This window comes from Choristoneura fumiferana, chromosome 2 (assembly GCF_025370935.1).
Source record: "Choristoneura fumiferana chromosome 2, NRCan_CFum_1, whole genome shotgun sequence".
NCBI lineage: Eukaryota > Metazoa > Arthropoda > Insecta > Lepidoptera > Tortricidae > Choristoneura > Choristoneura fumiferana.
Genome location: NC_133473.1, coordinates 1,817,376 through 1,829,721, shown reverse-complemented (window position 1 = coordinate 1,829,721; position 12,346 = coordinate 1,817,376). Strand labels below are relative to the sequence as shown.

Here is a 12,346-nt window from a genome sequence, read left to right as displayed (position 1 = left end):
TTGGCGTCTGATCCGAATGGCGCAGCCGCATAGTCGCGCGCGCTGGCAAGCCACTCGGTGTAGGCGGCGCGCAGCTCGGTGTCGCCTCGCGGAACATGCAGCGTTATCGCTGTAACATGAGCCGGGGCCACCCGCGACGAGCCGCCAGCGCCGCAGCCAGCGCCATGATGGCGGAGTCGGTGGAGAGGTTGACACCGTCTCGAGATGGACGGCGCGCGTCGTAAGGCACGTGAACAGCGCCACCCATCTCTTCTCGTGCCGCCGTCCGATGGTGAGGGGGCCGAAATAATCGACCCGCAGTTGGTGAAGGGCCGGCAGTGCGGCTCGATCCGAGCCGCGGCAGGTCGCTCATCGCTGAGGTCGGGCTGTCGCGCGTCGTAAGGCGCACGTGCGGCAGGCGCGCGCCACCTTCTTTGACGGTGGAGCGCAGATGGAGCACCCACAGCCGGTGCCGCAGGTCATTGACCACCCGCTCGTTGGATGAGTGGGCGGCGTCGCGGTGCGCCCTCTCGATCAGAAGGCGTGTCGCCATCAAGAATGCCGGGCCTCTTCTCTAGGCCCGGCACCGGCGCGGCGTTGATTCGCCCGCGCATCCGCAGCAGGCCGTCCTCCAGGACGGGGTCGAGCGCGTAAGGGCGGCTCCTCTTCGGTAGCCTCTCCCCGCTTTGGAGGAGGCGAAGTCGTTCGTCTGGCACCTCCGTTGGTAGAGGTGCTCCTCTCGTCGCACTAAGTCGATAGTTCGCTTTTTACAGCGCGGTTCGGTGGCTCGAATGAGTTTTTCGAAAATCGCAAAATCTCTGGTAGCTGTCCACTCGCGGTGACTTGCCACTCGCACTGTTATCGCTTGCACTCACCAATAAGCTGGCTTCTCGCATTGTCGGAGGTTCCTGCGGCCACTGGTTCTCTGGCAGGCGCAGAAAATCGTGCCTGGTGAACTACCGGTCGGTGGCGGCGATCTCGGGAGTACTGTCCGCTCGCGTAGCGTCGTCAGCCGGGATCGCTTGGGTCGGTACCCAGCGCCACTGCTCGGGCTGGGTTAGTTCGGCTATCTCGCTGAGCAAATGGCGTGTAGCGTTTGGCGTCGTCCCGTATCCACGACAACACCGTTCGTGAATCGCTCCACCGGACGACGCGCTCCAACTGAAGTCGCTGTTTAGCGACGATCGTAGCCGCCAGGCGGGCCCCGATGAGGGCCGCCTGCAGCTCCATCCGCGGGATGCTGTTGCCGCAGGGGGGCGACCTTGGCTCTTCCAGCCACCAAAGTCGTCGTAACCGCCCATGCGGCGTCGGTCGTTCGCAGGTAGTTCGCTACGGCGTAGGCGCTCTCGCTCGCGTCTACGAACGCGTGGAGCTCGTAGTGGCCGAGCGCGTAGCTCCGGTTCAGGCGTAGCGCTGCTATGGCCGGCAAGCCGCGCGCCCACCGGATGAACGCGCCGCCGTCCTCGGCGTCCAGACGAAACAGACGAAAAGATTTTCGATATTGAAGAGAAGTACAATAAACAGAATGATAGAGTGTACGCTAGGAGTTCTGAAGAGTATTCTCTGATCTTATTACGGACCAACTGAGGTTCATTTTTGCGAAAAAGGGGTCAAAATCAGTGCGAAAGTGTACCAAGAGACGGTTTTGGATAAGCATGTCAAAGATCTGCCCAACACGCTATTTTCAGGACATAATTTTGTGTTCCAGCCGGATTCTGCGCCAGCACACAAAGCCAAGACCACTCAAGCCTGGTTTGACCGTCAAAAAATCGACTTTATAAAACACGAAGATTGGCCTTCCTCCAGTCCGGACCTTAATCCTCTGGACTTTAAAATTTGGCAGGTCTTAGAGGGGAAGGTCTGTGCTAAACCCCATAAAAATTTGGAGAGCCTGAAGTAATATTTAAGAAAAGCAGTCGCTGAAATAGACATGAAAATGGTGCGTGCTGCGATAGACGACTGGCTGCGCCGATTAAGGGCCTGTATTAAAAACAAAGGAAGTCATTTTGAATAATTTTAAATAATTTTAATTTTTTATTAAATGTACTTTAAAATGGTATATAATTTATTCAAAACTGATTGGTACTTTTGTTTTGATCCTTATTTTCATTTGTGACAGAACTTTGGGACTGACTACGTAGTTATTTGGGCAAATAAGATTTAGGAGAAATATCTACTGGTGAAATACCGATACGTAGATTAGCCGAATAATTAAGGCTGGGAATATACGTCAGATTTTTCGATAAGTACGTCTTTGATTGCAGTAGGTGGGGCCCTCCAGCAGGAAGTCACTGAGACAGCGGCCCTGGCTTCGCTCCGCCGCGTCAAACACCAGGCGCAGCTTGCCGGGCTTATTGACGTTCCTCACCGCGAAGTGCGGCAGGACCCAGGCGCGTGGGTCGAATACCTCTTCGCCGCTCGCGGGCTCGGCGTAGTTCTTCGCGAACAGATTCAGAACGGCTCACTCGCCCACGGCACATTTTTAGAAGCACTTTGGACCCGTCGTTGTCCTCGCGCACTGTTGCCACAGATTGTTCGTCCGCGGTCGGCGCCTGCCCACCCGGAGGCGGCGCCGATTTCGATGTTGATGGCCGTTCCGGGGGCGGCACGCGGTCGCGATCGTCGACGGTTTGGAGTTGCAGCAGCGGATGGCGCACGTGGCGGCACCAGTCGACGCGGCAGGTGACGCGGCGGTGCTGCCGGTCGAGGCACCGGAAGCAGACCCGGTTGTCGCGTGCCCACCGCCAGCGCTCGTTCACCGCCATCTGCGCGACCCATTTGCAGCGCGGAGTTGGATGGCCGCCTCCGCAGGCGAGGCAATTGCGCGCGTCCTGCGCCTCAGTGGTTTAGATCGGTCGCTGGATCGGCTTCGCTGGTTTGGCAGGCGTCGGTCGGGCCACCTCTCGTCGGACGGCTGCGGCGGCGGCGGACTTCGTACCCCCTGAAGTGTAAGCGTATCGGAGGGCACGGTCCACCTCGCGCATGAGAAAGCGCGAAAGTACCATGATCTGCGGCTCCATCGTGGTTATCTGCTCGGCCGCGTAGTCGCCGAAGCGTGCCCGGAGATGCTGGCTCAGCTTCTCCATGACATTCCGCGCGAGCAGGGGGCTGGCGAGGTAGCCCTGCTGCTCAATGGACCCCAGCACTGTCACTATGGTCTGCAACTTCACCGCGAATGTGTTGATCTCGGTGGTGGTCGATCCCAAGCGCGGCAGCTTCTTTAAGTCGTCCAAGGCTTTTGATGCCAGGACCTCTGGACGTCCGTAACACTGCCGCTGGGTCTGCATCACCGCCTCGGGGTTGGCGGCAGTGTGCAGCAGCGACTCCACTACTTCGCGTGCGGGGCCGCGCAAACATGAGCGCAGCCGCGCCATGTTATCGTTTGGCGTGAAGCTGTACGCCTTCGACGATTCGTTGTAAGCCGCCTGGAACGGCAGCCACTCCCTCGCCGCATCGGAGAAGGAAGGCAGCTCGTACACTTGGCGCGGTGGTGGACGCACCCGCGCCATCTTTTCCAGTGCCTCGGCGAGCTTCTCGATGCCTCGCTGGTGGCGAACGGCGCCGCTTGTGTTCGGGTGGTGGCGGAGATAGGCACCGCTTCGGCTCCGGTTTAGGCGCCTGTTGAGGCGTCGGTTGCTACGCCATGCTGCGCCGGAACCAATCAGCCCGCCGAGGTGCGCATCAACGGAGAAGTAGCCCATTCATATCGCAGTCGTCGCATTTATTATTCGGTATGGGCTAGTGTCGCAAAAATCAACTTCAAAAATCATTATTTCGGGAAACTTAACCTAATTAAAGCTAAATTACAGTACTAATATACAATAATCTTAAAATCTAATTAGAATCTATATAATTGAAGCTTAAGGGGCTGTTTCACCATCCATTGATTAGCGTTAACCGACGGTTAAATGTGATGCCGTCTCCGTTTATTCTAACACAACAAATAGAGACATCACATCTAACCGTCAGTTAACACTAATCAACGGGTGGTGAAACAGCCTCTAAATCTAATTAGAAACTAATTAAAACTACAGCGTCGCGTGGTTGTCCGCAACAAAAGCAGAGGGTCGTGGGTTCCAGCCCAGCTCCGAGTTCTTCGGAATTTATATGCGGAATTACATTTGTAATTTACCATGAGCTCTTTGGTGAAGGCAAACATCGTGAGGAACACTGCACACTCCTGCGAAGAAATTCAATGGCGTGTGTGAAGTTCTCAATCCGCACTAGGCCTGCGTGAGAACTATAGCCCAAGCTCACTCATTGTGAGAGGAGGCCTGTGCCCAGCAGTACGGCGTAAATAGGCTGATGATAACGATAAATAAATAAATAAATATGTGGGTGACCAGTTGCTTACCTGAAGTTCTAGGCTTTGGAATATCAATGGTGATACCAGCTGTCTTGTTCAAGGAAGCAATTCCAGCAGCTATTTCTCCAGTTGGAACCTGTACACCTGCAATCCCCAAATATATAATTATAATATTATATGAAAACAGCTATTTGTATAGAATGCTATAAATTGGGGATCAAGCAGTTGCAAAATTTCGTTTCAAGATCTTATACAATTCTTTACACCTCAATGACTGATTGAGTGAGTAGAAATGTTGGACAACGTAAAGAGAACTTAATTCAAATCTACAATACATACTTTCACTCATATAGTAATGTATGTATGTATGTAAAGCTCTTTATTGTACAGAAAATTTAATTTTAATTCAATTTCATTTTTTTTTTATTCAATTCAAACTACACATACAATTTTTTTTTTTTTAAATGGTGGTACTTTACAATAAATTACACTGACTCCTACACTAGCCAAGGCCTGTTCTGTAGGTAACCAATTTGTATGTTGGTTAACAAAACTGAGGCGGAAAGTTAATACATTTTACCATATTAATTGTTAAACCATCTAGACTATTATTATTATAAAATTATATTAGTGAACAAAGGTATTCAAAAATTAAATTTAGCACTAGTTGTAAATGAGGTACTTTCTAAAATTTAATCGAAATTATGGTGATGGTGTGTGTGTGTGTGTGTGTGTGTGTGTGTGTGTGTGTGTGTGTGTGTGTGTGTGTGTGTCGTGCGTGCGTGTGCGTGCGTGTGTGTGTGTGTGTGTGTGTGTGTGTGTGTGTGTGTGTGCGTGCGTGCGTGCGTGCGTGGTGTGTGTGCGTGCGTGCGTGCGTGCGTGTGTGTGTGTGTGTGTGTGTGCAAATCATCCTAACAGGGATCTCTTCCAGTTGACATTGAGTTTCAGTTAAATTCTTGTGTTTAGATGACCAGATGGACTAGTGGTTAGAGAACCTGACTACGAAGCTTGAGGTCCCGGGTTCGATTCCCGTGTCGGGGCAGATATTTGTATGAAAAATACGAATGTTTGTTCTCGGGTCTTGGGTGTTTAATATGTATTTAAGTATGTATCTATATCTACATAATTATATTTATCCGTTGCTTAGTTACCCATACCACAAGCTTTGCTAAGCTTACTTTGGGACTAGGTCAATTGGTGTGAATTGTCCCGTGATATTTATTATTATTATTATTATTGTGTATCAATTTTTTTGTTTATCTTATGCTGGTTTCCGAATAAACACTATAGTTGGCAAAAGAGCTTTTACTAAAAATTGCATTTTTACAAGCTTTTATTTAGTTTCACCTACTCCCGTTGTCTGTCTCTGTCTGTAGTCAAATCTTGCAAGTATAATTTGACCAACTTCCAGTAGTCAGATTGACTTGAAATTTGGAATACTTATATAAATCGCGTGACAACACAATAATCTGGTAGTAACATCCTAGTAGTCCAGCCAGGATTGTCTCTGCAGGGCGGAACTCTTCAACGGTTAATAGCATCGACTTGAAATTTGGTATACAAATGTAATTTGGGTGACAATGCAAGTACAGTCAACAAAAAGAACAGTCAGCGTAAAAAGCTTGTATTCAAAATGAAATTTTTATGGTTAGGTTATTAATAGAAAACTTATTTGTTTTCGAGGTATGGTACATACCCTAAAAAGTAATATACATATATTTTTTTTAATATAGTAGTTAAATATAAATGTATTGTGTCCTGTATTGGCTGTCACATATCTTGCTTGTCACAAACATAAACCTAATTATTTATACTAATTACTTATTTAGATTAATTGGAAAAAAATTAGTTTGCCAAAACTAGTCAGTCTCCCATGTTGTCATGAGGCAATTAAAATTTTACTAACAGAAGTGAAAATGGTAAATTATGCAAATCCGTGTAATTCAAATACAGGCACCAACAGAATGCACACATTTTCATCAATAATAGTGTATTCCAAAATTGATTTGCTTGGTTCGCATACACATAACTGTATCTACTTACATCACCCACTTCAATATAAGTCTGTTTAAATAAACAACAGTCGCATGAAATTACCTGCAGTGCTTGTTGTAGGCAAATCTGTATTAAAGGTGTCTATTGTCCTTGCAGCAGATACTTCAATTTGAGTTGAACCTGTAATTACAAACAATAAAGTTGTTAGAATCTGGCCAGCAAAAGCTGTCCACGCATTTTTTACCAAACTTTAATCTGGTGTCATTTTAGAAGACTGTCAAAATTGACATATTGACATTCCACATCAAATTTGTTAAATAATAAATAAATAAATTCTAACCCGGCTTAGATAGTTTCGATATTTCTGCTCTAAGAAATAAATAAATTATTTTTTGTTCAATTCAACCTACCATTCTCAAAATGCAAAATTTTATAAGATTATATTATAATTAAAATGTTAGAAGACTATATTCAATGCCAATCTGGTCAAAATGGTCCAAAATTGATGCGTCTGGACTGTACATAAATGGACACTGACAAAAGTCATAAAATTGACCAAGGGACTCCTAAAGTACATCATCAACTTTCACACATTACTATAATTAATGTTGGTGTAGCTTGAAGTCTCGAAGTATAATTTAAGATCTGGAAAATTTTAATAATATCTAAGTATCAACATTGTTTAAACAGTGTACAGCAAGAGTTGTCAGCCACATTTCTTTTTAATTTGCCGCAGTTTGTCTGGTACAGCTTTCGTTGGCCAATATAAGTCCATCATCATCGTCAGCTCCAGCATATATACAATATGTATATCACACCACTGGCCACAGGCTTCCTCACTGATAGAGGGAGGGCCCAGTGCCCAGTGCAAGTTGGGAACTTCACACATACCACTGATCACAAGTGCGTGCAGGTTTCCTCACCATGTATTCTTTCACCAAAAAGCTTATGGTTAATGTTATTTCACACATAAATCCGAAAAACTAAGAGGTTTGAATCAACAACAGGTGGTAGGACCTTGTGCAAGGTCCACCCAGAGTTCTATACCACCTTCTTGCTCGCTAATCCTGCCATGAAGCAGCAGTGCTTGCACTGTTGTGTTTCGGCGTGGAGAGTAAAACAGCCGGTGAAATAACTGGCACTTGAGGTATCCCATCTTAGGCCTCTCGGTTGGCAACGCATCTGCAATACCCCTGGCGTTGCAGATGTTTATGGGCGGTGGTGATCTCTTACCATCAGGAGACCCACTTGCTTGTTTGCTATCCAGTCAAAAAAAAAAAAAACAACAACATTCTGCTTGTGAGGTCATAGGTCAACTACCAGACTACCCACCTACCACCTGCGTATCATTATAAATGCAAAGTATTTCTTTATATATACATACCTGGTAAGTTAAGCACGGGTATTGCAGCTTTGCTCAATCTCTGTTTATCATAACAATATTTTTTTTTTGTTGTTGACTCACTGTCCTATTCTTGAAAATGTATGTCATCGAACATTCTGACCCCACATTCGAAATCTGTCTATTTCCTTGGCTGGATCCGGAAACACATGAAAACTTACACCTATAAATAAAAATAAATATGTTACTCTTTTTTCAGATTCGTGTAAAGCACAATTGCGCACTTGTTCTTATATGTGCACTTGTGTTTTATCCTCATGAAACAAATTTGCACTTGTGCTTCAAAAGGGATAAAACCGGCCAAGAGCGTGTCGGACACGCCCAAAATAGGGTTCCGTAGCCATTACGAAAATATTTAGTAATATTTTTCTAAGGATTTCGTATTTTATACGGAATCTTCCAAGTTTAGGTATATTTTATACCTTAGGCTGCTATTTACTCTTAAACTACTAATAATTCTCAAGCAAACTTGCCGTTATAGTTTTCCTTTTAAGTTTGATATACTTACTACGGTTGTGAATTTTAATGAAAACGCCCTATTTTAATGACAATTTGCACTTTAAAGTTGAATATTTCGCAAACAAATCACTGAATTGAAAAATTGTCTTAGCAAACCAGTAGGGTTTTAAAAGACCTATCCAACGATACCCCCACACTAAAGGGTTAGGATGAGAAAAAAAATCACCCCCACTTTACGTCTATGGGAGGTACCCTAAAAAAAATTTAATTTACAGCTTTCTAGCATTGATAGTCCCTGGGCAAAGCCGCGGACAGGACGGACAGACAGACAGAACAGACAGACAGACAGACAGACAGACAGACAGACAGACAGACAGACAGACAGACAGACAAACAGACAGACAGACAGACAGACAGACAGACAGACAGACAGACAGAAAGACAGAGACATGGCGAAACTATAAGGGTTCCGTTTTTGCCATTTTGGGTCCGGAACTCTAAAAACCGAACCCTTAAATGATCGCTATACAATGATCTGTCTGTCTTTTAAGATCCTTTTTCATCAGGGACATAGGCTCTAAGCATAATTTTCCACACGGGACAATCTTCAATGTGGAGGTAGCATGCCGAAATTAATATCAATACTCAAACCTGGTGTGCAGTACCTTGAAGCTCTGTAAAAAATTAACCTTCGAAATCAACCCAAACAAAATATACCCTCATTAAAAAAGGTGTTTCCATACAAATTACCTACAAGTTGTCCTAAAAACTTGAAATTTGGTATAAAGGTAGCTTTTATAGCAGTCAATCAAAAAATCTGAAAATCTTAATTTTTCAGTGACCAATATAAAATACATTTTACTTAGGCGCAGGGTTGCTGTATTTTTGTTACATCTTAATTTTTACACTTAGAATTTTTTACCAAAATTAAGGCATGATGGCACATATTTTAAATGATGTTATCAAATAGAGTAAGTTAAAAGAAGCGTATTTTACTTGAAGAACTTTTCTCTGTAATCAAAAATGGCCGAAATAAAGGTACCCAGTGTTAAATTTTTTGCAAGGAGCCGGGACTTGGAAATTTTTTGGCAAAAAGAAGTCATGATGACACATATTTTCAATGATGTTATCAAATAGAGTACGTTAAAATAAGCGCATTTTACTTGAACAACTTTTCTCTGTAATCAAAAATGGCTGAGATAAAGGTACCCAAAGTTTTAAATTTTTTGCAAGGAGCCGGGGACTTGGAATTTTTTTGGCAAAAAGAAGTCATGATGACATATATTTTAAATGATGTTTCTGTATAGAATACGTTAAAATAAGTGTATTTTGTTAGACAAATTTTTCTCTGTAATTAAAAATAGCCAAGATATAGGGACCCAAAGTTTGAAATTTAGGTACAAGCAAAGCGAGCAGTGGTTAGTATGAATTGAGTCCACAACGCACGAGCCGAGCCGAGCGAGCGAAGCAAGCGTACCGCGGCAGCGGCCGGCGAATTGCCAGAACTGAATTAAGCCGTTAATCTTAGCTATTGTTGAAATGAAATGAAATAATTTATTTTGCTTTAGACAAGGTAATAAATGGTTTTATAAAAATGTGTTAAGGTGCAGTGACACATGTAACCAAAAACACTGGCATGAAAACATTAACTTATTAAATAAGTTCACTAAAAAGACAATTAATTTTGTAATATAAATAAATAATCTAAATTGAATAATAGTTATTAATTTATAGATCAATGTAACCCTGTGATAATGTCAATTATTATTTTAAATATTCTTTAATTAAATAAAATGCTTTGTCTTTAAGCCACTGATATAATTTAAATCTGAATTTACTCCTGGGCAACTCAGCTATGCGCTTAGGCAACTTATTAAATATTCGTATTGCCCTTGGAAAACAGTTTCTGCAATACAAGTGTGTGTTAGTTTTAGGATAAATTAGTTTATTTGGGTATCTGGTATTAAAAAGGCACACTTGCTGTTTTGTTTTAGTGCTTTCGATGTAATTTGACAGTTACATATTTCAAAAATATATAAACAAGGGACTATCAGTAAATTCAACCGTTCAAACAGCGGTTTACAAGTAGTTAGAGGGGGGACATTACATATGCTACTTATACATTATTTTGGACCAATAAATACCCTATTAATGTCTACTGAATTTCCCCACAATAGTATACATATGTTAATATTGATCCAACGTAGCCATGGTATGCATTTAGTGCTGTTTGTTCATTTGCAATTTTTGTAAGCCGCCAGTGTATAAGCAAAACAATTTATTTTATTTACTATACTCTGAACATGCGGTTTCCATGAACACTTATTATCTATATTAAATTATACCTAGAAATCGTGCTTCGTTTGATTCTCTCATTATTTGATTATCATAATGATACAGTGATATTTTCAAAATAAGCCTTTCCATTTCGAAATTGTACATATGTAGTTTTATTTAAATTAACATTCAAATTGCTGTCCTTTTACCAGTTTATTATGATATAAACAGTTTTATTTATTTCAGTATTGTAAGTTTATTTATTTTTACCTGTTATGATGATTGAAATGTCATCAGCAATGTTTGATTAAAATATAAGTTGAATGCTAATTTTCTTTCTTCTACTTCTATCTCATCTGTAGTTGGTCACAGTGAAAAGTACCCCTTTTAAAAGATGCTCATTTTAACATACTCTAATTATAACAATTATTTAAAATAGGGTTTATACTCACATAGAAAATAACATTGTTTTGAATTTTAAGTCCTGGCTCCATAGTAATTTTACTTGAAAATTTTCTGTCCAAAATATGGCTATGTCTTTTTTGATTCCTGTTTTTTACGCGTTTCAAGCAATAAAAAAAAATGTGTGGTTCCCCGCTTTGTATAGTCTGACCAACTTTTCGTACATAATCTTCGGTGCGCGAGTCCGACTCGCACTCGGGTTAGTTTTTTTATATTTTATTGAGGCTTTGGTACACATGATCAGCCTTATTGGGAGAGAGACTCCAGGCCAAAGAGTATTGTAATGTATAGGAATCTCCAGGCATAATAATGATGTGATACGATGGCTGTGACGCCAAAAACATTGATCAAAATAAAAAATCCTCTCAACAACGGTTAATGATTAATTATTAACCTTTTAAATACACTTAGAATGTATAACTAGCGATATAATTCGCCTTTGCCAAGCTTATAGTTCAATATTTCACGAGACTGAAAACTCAATCTTACAATTGGAAAACTATTTTATTAGAATGGTTTTATTTACCTTTTCCACTTCTTGTCATGCATCCCGGCACGCAGCAAACGAGAATACATATTTTAACAAATACGTTAGTAGTGAAATAATTAAATCAAATTCTATCTCGTCTCGACAAAAAATCGAAGGAGCCGAAGGCTCAAGTCGGCTCACCTCAACGAATTAATGGAGGAAGCACTAAAACACTTTAATTAATTAACAATTCACTCAAATAAAGGCAACGAAAGGTTGGAAAAACTGTAACAACAAGTTTTCTTTAAAACTGCCGACCGACATTTTGTATTTTTACCGAAGGGAAAAGCAATGGCGGAATCGACAGATACGGTAAAGTAGGTACGATTAGGTAAGCAATGTTACTAGTAAAATGTTCTCTGTTCTTTACAAATTGCTTGAGAAAGTTTAATGAATCTTTGAATAAAATGTTTAATTATTAAGAATGAATGTTTAATATGATATAAAAACATATTGATGTACTTTCACTTATATTTTGGTTATGGCAAGAAAGCAGAATTTATAGGTAAGTTATTTTAACAAGGAGCGCTAGATTTCGCTAGCTTCTATGCAAATTGAGGAACCTGCATACTATTGAGAAGAGACCATAGCGTGATAGAAACGGGTGTAGTATGTACGACGCCTGGAAATGCTCGACCGATTTTTTGTACGACCTGATATTCAAATCACATGTCACTTGGAACACGGGTCGAGCTTTATCACCCTGTTACGATAATTGTTTTCAAGGTGCTATTGGACAACCCTGATTTTGTACGACCTAATAATCGGAGCACACTTTAGACAGAACGCATTCGCACGATTGATCATGTTTTTCGTGTACCCGAATATTAATAATTTAGTAGAAATAAATAATTTGGTCCTGGCGCTTCGCCGGCCGTGCCGCGGCACGCTCGCTACGCTCGCTCGGCTCGCGCATTGTGGTCACAATTGGACCTAA

The 12,346-nt window shown here is 42.3% G+C and overlaps 1 protein-coding gene across 1 annotated transcript; it reads right to left on the bottom strand.

Moving 5' to 3' along the window:
* Positions 1-2,825: 2,825 nt before the first annotated feature.
* Positions 2,826-11,678, bottom strand: LOC141445400 (uncharacterized). Its single transcript, XM_074111242.1, has 5 exons — positions 11,407-11,678; positions 7,665-7,845; positions 6,383-6,460; positions 4,334-4,429; positions 2,826-3,717 (listed from the first exon to the last, which is right to left on the bottom strand). The coding sequence occupies exon 5, from the start codon at positions 3,678-3,680 to the stop codon at positions 2,826-2,828; it is 855 nt and encodes a 284-aa protein (XP_073967343.1). The 5' UTR covers positions 3,681-3,717; positions 4,334-4,429; positions 6,383-6,460; positions 7,665-7,845; positions 11,407-11,678.
* Between the last annotated feature and the right edge of the window lie 668 nt (positions 11,679-12,346).